This window comes from Thalia democratica, chromosome 8 (assembly GCF_965202585.1).
Source record: "Thalia democratica chromosome 8, ktThaDemo2.hap1.1, whole genome shotgun sequence".
NCBI lineage: Eukaryota > Metazoa > Chordata > Thaliacea > Salpida > Salpidae > Thalia > Thalia democratica.
The window spans coordinates 37,085,305-37,096,399 of NC_139172.1; the positions used below are offsets into that span (position 1 = coordinate 37,085,305).

The 11,095-nt window shown below is 27.0% G+C and overlaps 1 protein-coding gene across 1 annotated transcript; it reads left to right on the forward strand.

The window, feature by feature from the left end:
* Positions 1-8,394: 8,394 nt before the first annotated feature.
* On the forward strand, positions 8,395-9,120 carry LOC145843213 (kelch-like protein 10). The gene has a single exon (XM_082950672.1). It carries the CDS (start codon positions 8,395-8,397, stop codon positions 9,118-9,120), a length of 726 nt encoding a protein of 241 aa, XP_082806798.1.
* Positions 9,121-11,095: the final 1,975 nt, after the last annotated feature.

Below are 11,095 nucleotides of genomic sequence, written 5' to 3' on the forward strand. Positions count from 1 at the left end.
TTTTAACACATATTGTTTAATTCATATACTCTTTTTCGTTATTAACTATTGTTACTAGTTTATAAACTTAATCTATTAGATAAATTAAGAAATATATTACAGAAAAACAACATGCATTGAATTACGACGTAAAAATGCAGTTAATTATACAACTCCTTCGAAAACTCACGAACCATCTAACGATGTAATGTTATTGAGTATTAGTTGTAAAATAAGACATAAGAAACTTTTTATCTTAAACTAGTTTGAGCTAATTTTTAAATGGTTCAAGCAAGGCATTAAATTACTCTTTTACCTAAGCTACAAAGTCAACAATTTTTTCAAACTCAACTACTATTAATGGTATTGTGATTTAGGTTGTATTCCTTTATTTTTTTGAACTAAAAAGTAGCTGATTTTTTATAATATTTTTAATAATTAAAAATAATATAAATTTTTCTATCCTGTTGCAGTGTGCGTATTTTTTATAACGTTGAATTTACTTAAAATACTTTAAGAATACATACACCCACTAAACTCAATTCACTCAAAAAAACCAAGCTTAGTTAGTTTTACAGTCCATCATGAATGCAAAATTTTTATTACGCACCAAATCGGCGATTACCTGAAATTCAAACTATTGTAAGATTTAAAAGGGGCCGGGGGGGGAACACAACAATTAACTTGTAATGACCAAAGAATGAACCAGAAAGTTTTTTTTGTAATGATTGTAGACGATGCTGAAAAAACAAAAGTAAATGAATTTTTGTTAAAAAATAAAACAAGAACACTAGAAGTAGCGATTGTTTTTATAAATAAGAATTTAAGTTTTATTGCGTTCAAATTATTGATAATGAAGCTAGAACAAAGTAGATGAGTTTGGAAAGCCTGATCTAATGTTTATTTAAAAGATCTTTCCAGTATTTTGTAATGAAAAATTTTGTTTAGAATACCCTAGCCTTAAATATACTAGAATTGTTAACTTTTTTATTACTGCTTATGCCAGTTGAAAATTTATATCTATGTTATTAACCTATTAACATTTAAATAAAACAAAATTTATTTTAACATATTTCATAATAATACAAACAAGAAAAATCCTTGGATAGTTATTTTATATTATTACACTATAATTGTTAAATATAGTTTTACTAAATAGTACTTTTATTTGAAAACAACGTAACAATACTTGTACACAAACATATATTGGAACGGGTCTAAATTGCACGAAGACGAAATTGCATGAGGTTACTTAATTGCTTGAGGGAACTAAATTGCACGAATACTAAATTTAACGACGGTACAAAATTGCACGAAGGCAAATTTGTACCTAGAGAAACTTTTGCGCGAGTTATGATTTTATAGGACAGTTTAAAAAAACAAAAGCTGAAATAATAGATAATATAATATAAAACTAAAAAGAATAAATAAATTAAGATCTAGGGTAAGTGAGGAGTAACAATGATAGTAAAATATAAAAAAACTATAAACTAATAAATATTATTATTAAAAAATAACAATTAATTTAAAAGAAAAAAAAGCTACCGACCGAGGGTAAGGGTTATGGGTTACAGAGATAGTAAAAAAAAAACTAAAAAAAAATCGTTAAGAATAATTAAAATGAAAATAAAAAATCAACCTGTGCAATCGTTACCTTTCGTGCAAAATTGTCTTCGTGCCCAAGTATTTTCGTGATATTTAGTCCCTTCGTGCAAATTTGAGAGCTACCCTACATTTATATGGGTAGCTGTCAAATTTGCACGAGCGTAAAAAGATGCACGAGAGGACAAAATTGCACGAGGGCACAAAATTGCACGAATATTTTTGCACAAAGACAAAAATAAAAATGTACTACAGCCGAAGCGATTATTCATATTAAATTTTATATGTTCTAACTCCTGTAAACTTTTTTTTTAGTAAACTCAAATCTGAGGTTATTAAGGAAAAATTGAAGAGTAAAGGAGCTCTATATAATAAATACTAGAAATGAGAGCATTTGTTTATGTATAAATATATATAAAATATTTCACTAATTTACAAGTGTAAATTAAATTGCATATTATACATAACATGATTATTTTAAGTATGAAGCATCTTGTTATCGGTATGTAAACAATTAAATAACGTAATTTAGTTTAAAGAGTTCGGAACTAGTGCTTAAAATTTCAGAATAAATTCGATAATGAGCCTGAAAAATTCAATTTTGCATTGTGTTTAAGTTTTGAAAATGTTTTGCAAATAAAAAAGCTAATTTTTAATAGTTACTGCAATAAGTTGAAATTACTTAAAGCAAAACTTAAAGAATGTGGTTTTGCTTACATAGGTGTGTTTGTTGACAATTACTTTTTAAAGAAGAACGCTATGTATAAACATTGTAGGTTTAGAGATAACTTCTAAGATTACATAACTGTTTCAACTTGCAAACAAAGTATTTCACCTAAAACATAATATTCATAGAATGCTCAAGTTTATGTGCTTCAAGTTTATTATTAACAACAATTTACAACGAAAGTACTAAGTGTAACAACTTGAACAGAGAAACTGAGAAACAGAGAAGTAATAAAACTGAGGAAAGCGAAAAACTAAATCACATTGTCATAAGTTTTCACATCAAAACAATTAATCTACAGCAGCCTATTCGTCCAGTTTTCTTCTCAAACCAGCAATATCTTTTTCCATCTTCGCAAGTGTAGCCCAAGAAAAATCTACGTACGTAAGCTTATCATCCAACATCAACCTGCCTGTAATGACACGTGGTAAAAATGGATCACTGCCATTTGTTACTTGGTTACCAGGGCGAAAAGGGTCGACAGAAATGTAAATTCTGTTGTACTCCATATTGTCTACAATGTCTATACTTCCGAAATCAATAACCGCGAAGTTGGCTCCGGGAGTTTCATTGATTCTTAAATTTGGATAAAAATGTGCTGGAAACAGAGCACCAAATTTATCACGGATTTCTCGTGCAAAATACTGAACGCAAGCTTTCTTGTCACGACGTGTAAACCGAGTATACTCCATTACGACTTCTTAATGATAAATTAGCGCTAAAAAAATAAAACTATGCAGTGAATATACTTTTTTTTTAAGTTTTGGACTTGTGTTTAAACAAAGCATTTTTTTTTCTAATTACAATTACGTAATATAACTCACTATATCAATTGATTTGGAATATTAATAACAGTACTAGCCTTTATATTATTTATATAAAAGATTCAAACTACTGACATATTCTTGTTTTAATTAGTACTAACTTATTCTGTTTTAAGTAGAGTTTACTTTCTACATTAGTTCACTTTTTAGACTAAAAAAATCCTAAATCATTCTCTAAATAAATAATTCAATTGATTTATTCTTTCAGTATAACAGTTTCTTATTCTTATAAGTAACAGTATATATATAAATGTACTTAAATTAGGTTATAGTTTAAAAGAGAATATTAAGTATTTAAACCATTAAGATTGAAAAAGTTTTGCAAAGTTTTAAGAAGAGCAACTAGTTTGCGTATAGTTAATTAATGAACACACATAGTTTAAATATGATTGAATGTACAAAAGAAACGGTCTGGGCTATATTGTCAAAATTCTTATTAGTTTGGTATAAATTAAAATCAAAAGAAATGAATTACGTTCAGTATAAAGATACAAAAAACAATGAAATTTATAAAAAACACTTGTTTTAAAGCTCATTTAGAATAACTTAATTTTATAGGACTTTCTATATTATTTTGGTAAACCTAGCGACAATACTACAAGTAATAAAGTTTTTAATGAGTTTACAGTTTTTATCGAAACATTAATATTTTTAAATTTTAATTAAACAAATTTTCTGAATAGCTAAAACAAATTCTTTAGTTATATCTTTTTTATATCACTTAACTTTTAAGTTTTGATCTAAATATATCAATTATTTATTTCAAATTAAACAACGCTATTGTAAACAAGTTGTTTAATAAACCATAGAAAAAAATTATAGTTAAAGGTCGTTAAAGTCATTATAAGTTTTTTAATAATTTTGTTGTTTATAAACATACGGGCTTCTTCATTTTATAAATAAATGGTTTTATAAAACTTTGAAGAAAAAGCATTTGAAAATTAGTAAATATATAGAGTAATTTATTATTTAGTTTTAATAATTTGACGCGCACACTTTGTATATATTTTTTAAAATTTCTTACTTAATTTAAAGTAAAACTTTACATTTTATTAAAATTGTAATACACACTTTCGAGCTTAAATTACCTAGTTAATGAATTTTTTGTTACTTTTTATTAAAAGTTTGTATTTTTAAATAGATGTAAAACGTAGAAATACTCTTTACCAAAGTAGCATGTATGACTTATTTAATAAAAACATCGACTTACATAGTAATTAATAGTAGTTTAAAGTCTATTTAAAATTTAAAAGAATATTAAGAATATAAAAAAGAAGTGATAAATTAAGCAGTCTATATATATATATTATAATGTACCTTTATACAAGCATATATAAGTATCAAATGTATATAAGTTTTATTGTTAAAGAAACTCTGAATTAGAGTATAAATTTTTAGTTGTTAAATTTTGATATTTTTGAATGTTGAATACTTTAAATAGTTCGGCTAGAATAGCCCCATATTAAAAAATTCAAAATAAGACTTTTTTATCAGGTTTTATTGTAGGTTTTTTTCTTCTGAGAGACCTAGGATTGTATAAAATTATTAAATAAATCTCTTTGTTTAAATAAAAAAACTCTAGCAGACCACTTGCTACAAAATAATACAATAGTCTTCAAATAAATAAACTTGTAAAGCACTCAAAATAATGTATAAAAAGTGAATTTTTAAAAGTGGTATCTTAATACCAACTTAAACTTATAAAAGTACTTGCAAGTCATATAAGGACTATATGTCTGCCACATACACTCAGGCCACATAGGCTAAGTCAGGCTAGTTTAAAATTTCTGAATAATTCGTATGTGCAGATCCTTGCTAACTTTTTTATTGTCCAGAACAACTCTGGCTTTGAAAACGTCATAACTAATTTGAGGACTTATTAAACCTAGTCTGACTCAGGCTTGTTTAAAGTTTTTGCTAAGCTCAGGCTAGTTTAAGAATATTTTTTAATCTTAAGAAAGATCTTATGTATGTTTTAGACAGTCTTTCAAGTTTTAAGGCACTGATTAGTATTAACTTTTACTGTTTCACACTAATTGTTTAATAAACTGTTTTAAATCTAGATTTTGCTAACAACTTATGGAATTAGAAAACTAGTTAAAAATAATAAAAAAAGTTTAATTTTAGTTTTGAATTATAATTAAATAAACAAGTGAAAATGTTGTATATCAGAAGTAACTTTAAATAGTTTTTATGATTTCTAAAACTATAAACCAATGTGTGTAGAAGTAAAATTTAAAAATACTGTTAGTAGTCAGTAGGTTTTTACAAATGTATTCAATTTTTTCTGATTTTCTTTTACTTTTTTTAGACGATATTTTTATGTTTTTTTTTAGTATAAATTCAAATTAATGTAGAAAATTAGCGGTACTGAATTACTGAACAGATACTATAAAAATAATTCAAATGTTTTTATTAATTGCTAAATGATATAAAAAAACAAAATTACAAACATTTCATATCGTAACTTCATCAATTTTTGTTTAAAACTACAGATTCTTCCCTAACTTTTGTTCATAATTACAAGTTAGTCTGTTTTTTGTGTCTAAATTGTCAATTTAGATTTTTAGCTAAAATGGCCACTATGCTAGTTTAATTTTTTGAAAAACTCAGGCTTTTCTGAAAGTTTTTGTATAACCAAGGCTGACTTAGGATTTAATTAGCAGTATAAAATAATTTTTAAATAATATTTTTCTTAACCTTTTTTATCTCATAATAACCTTGTCCTTTGTTAGTACAAAGTTATTTTTTGTATCATCTTAGCTATTTATAACAAAAGTATTAAATAATCATTTTATTGTAATTAAGTCACTTTCTTGGTTTTTTTGCTTTTTAAAAAGTGTATCAAAATTATTATTTGGTTTAAAAAAGAATGAAAATATTTAAATATTTCAAAGAAAATAAAAAAAAATGTTGATGCAATAATTTAATATAGTCGCGTTCTCTAGAATTAAAAAAAAACCAAAGTTAGCTTTAAAATAAGTAAAATATATAGATCCAAAGCTTGGTTACTAATTAAAAATTACAAAAATTCTAATCGACCTAAGTTAAAGCTCGTCTTTGAATTAGTTTAAACTACCGGGGTTGACTTTCTTAGAGAAAAAATGCAAGCCTGATGACTACAGACTGTACTGAGTTAATCGAGACAGCCTTGAAATGAACTGTAATTTATATAAAAATTGAAAATATAATTAATATTTTTTATTTAATTATACAATAAATATTACCTCAAATACCTAAAAGTTTAACTACTATCATAATGACTTAGAAAAACATTTCTAATCCAGAGATTTTAAAAAATATCTGAACAAGGCTAATTTTTACCGAAAAAAAACTAGTCTGAATCAAGCTGAGCTCTTTTTTAGTATAAAATAGTTTTGGTTGGCCTGAAAGACCTTAGTTTCTAAAAAACTTAACGTATATTTATAACAAACAGCACTTGATTACAAAATGGAAAGTTCTACAATGAATGACAATTTTTTAAATTTTTAAATTTACCTTATATTTGTAGAAGTGGCCTGATTTAGATACTACTTTATGATTCATGGAAAGTTCATAGAAATTTCTCAGCAGATTTCCCTCTTATTCTACAGAGTTGCCAGGCATTATGACCTTGGGTAGAGTTTTTGGAGTAGATGTGAAAGTTTTGGCCAATATGTGTCATTTTGTACAAGCAATGAACTCTGTAAAAAATATCTATTTGACTGTCTAAAAACAGAACTAGACTGAAAAACTCATAAATAACACTAGGCTGTCTAACAGACACTGTCTATATTTTAGACCTACCTCTAAAATGTTTTTACTGCTTATACTATTTATTTCTATAGATGTCTCTAGCAATAATGAACAATATTTACCGCAAGTAAACTTGATGTCCTGTCGTATTAAAAATAGTTTTTAATGTACACACGCACGCCTCTTGCACCGGTCTCAGAGTTTACAAAGTAAACTGAGTAAACGCAATAATGTTTGATCTTTAACTGATTTTTATATAGTTTCAATGTTAGTTATAAGCGAAGTCTAAAATATAAAACGCATAGCTGAAACAATCGTACAGATTTAAGTTGATTTTTAAAATAGTTATTGATCCTGCAGATATAGTTTAAATAAAACTAAAGCAATGGAATCTCAAATTATTCAAAAACTTAGCATTAGTGGTAAAAAGAACAGGCCGAAGCAAGAATGTTATTTGGAGAAGTGCAAAAATGGTGCAAAAATTATATTTATGGGAAAAAATGAAAAAACCTCTAGTAATTCCGCTAAACTTGGTTAGTAAATTTACTAAATTCACAACTTTTTTTATTAGTTTAACAAAAATGTGTGTTTTAACTACAAATACTTTGCTCAACCTAAAAAAAATCGATAGTTACATACAATTTGTTACTTATTGAGCCACTAAAAATCGACTAAAAATGACCTTAGGAGTTGGTTTGCGAAAAAATCATTCAGACTTTGAATCGTACACAGTTACATTTATAAACATGCAGAAACATATTTCTAACACAGTGGAAGCGAAAAGTAAGGTAATGAACTTTTTCTAACTCAAATTGGATCTACCCAAATTAGTTGACAAAATTTTGTTTTTTATATGCGACTAAGAGCATGCATTACAATTTTGTTGTTACAAGAAAGAAAAATGTAGGCTTTTTTATGGTTTATTAAAAAAAAATTCACATTTAGCTGATTCATAAAAAACATTCTTAAATTTTTTTTTTGCTTTATAAAATTTGTCCAATTTATTTGAATAGTTTTGTTATAAATAACACACTTAAGTATAACATTTCATTAAAACTATTTTTTACTCTTACATGTTTTTTTCATAGAATAAAATCAAGATAATATAATTATATTATAAACAAAACACGTTACAGTAGTTATACACTATTTTGTTGTTTTTAATCGTTTATAGACTGTTCTATATTTATCTATCTATAAATTTAGTTATTTTAAAACAAAAAACTAGTTTTTTAACAAAATAGCTTATTATTCATATTTTGAATTGTTGATCAAATAACAAAATTATGATTAAAATAAATCTATTGTACTGATGTCAGGTAGTGTAAAGCGAGACTATCAAAAACGAATTTCACAATAAAAATGAACAAACTGTCAATGAACGAGAACGTTGTGAGTATAATTGAAAAAACCATAGAAGAAAAATTAGAAATTAAAACGTGTGTATTCTTATTTCAGTTAGCTAGAAATTTTAGCTTACCGAGTTTTTATAAAACTATGCTGAGCTACATAGAATGCAATTTCGAAATGGTAGTCAGGAGTGTAAATTTTGCAGAGGTAGATTACGCGTCCGTCTCAAAAATACTCGAAAGCTGCAGTTTGCAAATTGACACGGAAGTTGAAGTCTTCCACGCGGCAAACGCGTGGTTGAGCCACAAAATCGAAGAGCGGAGTGAGTTAACAAAAGTTCTTTTGCTGAAAGTTCGTCTTCATCTGCTGTCCAGGCGCAACCTGGAACATCTGTTGAACGAGTCTTCGTACATTTCAAAAACCGATCGGTGCGTCGAAATATTGAATAAATCTTTACAAGACAGTTTGAATCAAAAATGTTCAGACAGACGTGATCACAGGTACTGCAGCGACAGAATGTTTAATATACTAGTCTGCAGTGGTCTTCACAAAAAATCACATGGAGAGTTTTCGGCGCAAGTAAAAGAGTTTAATGTGAACAACTTCGAGCAAGCTAACACGCTCACTCCGATGGATGTCTATCGGACTTTTTCAAAAGCAATCTATTTCAAAGGAGAAATTTATCTTTTCGGAGGTTATCGTCGACATCGGTTAACCAACTGGTCAAAAGCGATCCAGAAGTACTCGCCTGTAACAAAGACTTGGTCAAAAGTAGCTGACATGCTTGATCACCGAAAATATTATTGTGCTTGTGCGTTTATGGACAATATGTACGTAATAGGGGGCGAACTTGGCGGTTCAGTAAGCACGTGCTGGAAGGTCAAAACTAAAAGTGCAGGCTAGAAGAAAATGGCCAGACTGAGCTGCGCCAGGTCTTTTGCGGCTTGTGCGGTTTACGAAGGAAGAATTGTCGTCAGCGGTGGTCTGAACCACAACTTTAACAAAACAAACACGGTGGAGTGTTTAGACGGTCTGGCCAACCATTGGTCCGAGCTTCCCATTATGACGGAAAAAAGAGAATGGCATGCTTCAGTGGTTTGCAAAGGCAAGCTGTTTGTGATTGGGCTGGGCAAAGCTTACAACTCAATTTAGGTTTTCGACAAAACCAGTCAAAAATTCGTCTCTCTCAAAGCAGTGAAGCTGACGTCATTGAACACGGAAGCCGTTTCGATAGGGAGTAAAATATTTGTCACTGACAAGACAAGTTTGCTCTGTTACGACGTTGACAAAAACGAGTGGACTGAAGAAAAATGCAAAGCTTTAGAAGGCAGCATTCGTTCTTCTTGCGTAAAATTTCCTTTATATTGATTACAAATAAATACACTTAAAAAAAAAACTTACCGTTAATTTTTTTTTTTGACAGATCATTAGATGCTTAAATTGTGATTTAAATGTACTTGAATTTTATCTTAAAAAATTATTTTTACTGTAGGTTGGATTAAAAAAGTATAAGAAAATTTTATACAATATAAGAAACTGAGATTTATAACACCTAGTTTATTTTTTTTTACTATTAACAATAAAATAATATAGTTATTAAATTTCTATAATTAAAAACAAACATTTTTTTGAGCCTACTATCTTATTATTTTTATCAAAGTACTTTTTAATTTTTGAAATAGAAAGATGCAATATACAATACTCCAGTGTTATATATCAGTTTTTGTTCATTTTAGAAACATTTAAATTAACCTATTATGCTAAGTAGTATGATATTTAACTAAACTAACGTAATTACTTGTAGATGTTGATTTAACAGTTTGAACAATTTTATTATATTTGGTTAGTTACTTCAAAAAACTACTGCGCCAGCTTTAATCTTATAAAACTGACCATAATTTATTTAAAAAAGATATATTAAGATATTTGTGCATAATAAAAATCATTCATATGAGCATTTATGTATGCTACAAAATACTTGTAATGATATATACATCATACATATTACTTTGGTTTAACACTTACAACTGAGGAACAACGAACTAGGCTTCTTTTTAAATCTTAACAAGATAATAAATAGAGGGTCCTATAACTTGAAAACTTGTTTATAATTATTGATCAATATTAAAACAAACAAACGTTTTTTTTCATACTACAAATTTTTTTAATACTCATTAAGTACTTACTTTATGAGTTCTTTTTTTAATGTCATCAACTAGCTTAGTTATTTAAATATTATATACAATAATTATCAAACACTGAGCTGAAAAGTTAATTTATTTCTTTAAACAAGACTTAATTTCTTTTATTGTTAAAATAAGGCTAAATTTTAAATTTGAATTTATAAAATTATACATGATTTAGGGTGCTTATATCTTCTTTTATTTTTGATTTTCCGGTAGGAAAAAAATTTGTGTTTTACAAATATCATAAAAACACCTTGTGCAAAATTTAAGATAATTTAAAGAAACTTTCACATTAGAAAAAACTGATTTTCTAAATACCACCCCAATGCAAAATGTATGGGATCAAAAAATACGACTTTGAAGTTTTAAGCTGAACATGTTTCACATGTGGCTAATTATCACACAAACACATTAAAAAAAATTTAAAAAAATTATGGTGGCACTTCTTAATTTTATGTAATTTTACCACTTTTTGTAAGTTCTTGAGTTTCCAGATTTTTATTCAAATAACAAGAAGTACTACCATACAACTTTTTTCAAGTCGTTTTAAATTGTTTTAACGTGTTTGTGAGATAATTAGCCACATGTGAAAAATTAACAACCTTTGTACTAATTTATAATTATAAACTTTGTTTATTGTCAATTAAAAAATTTGTTTACAATAGCGTAATTTAATTTGAAATGAATAATTA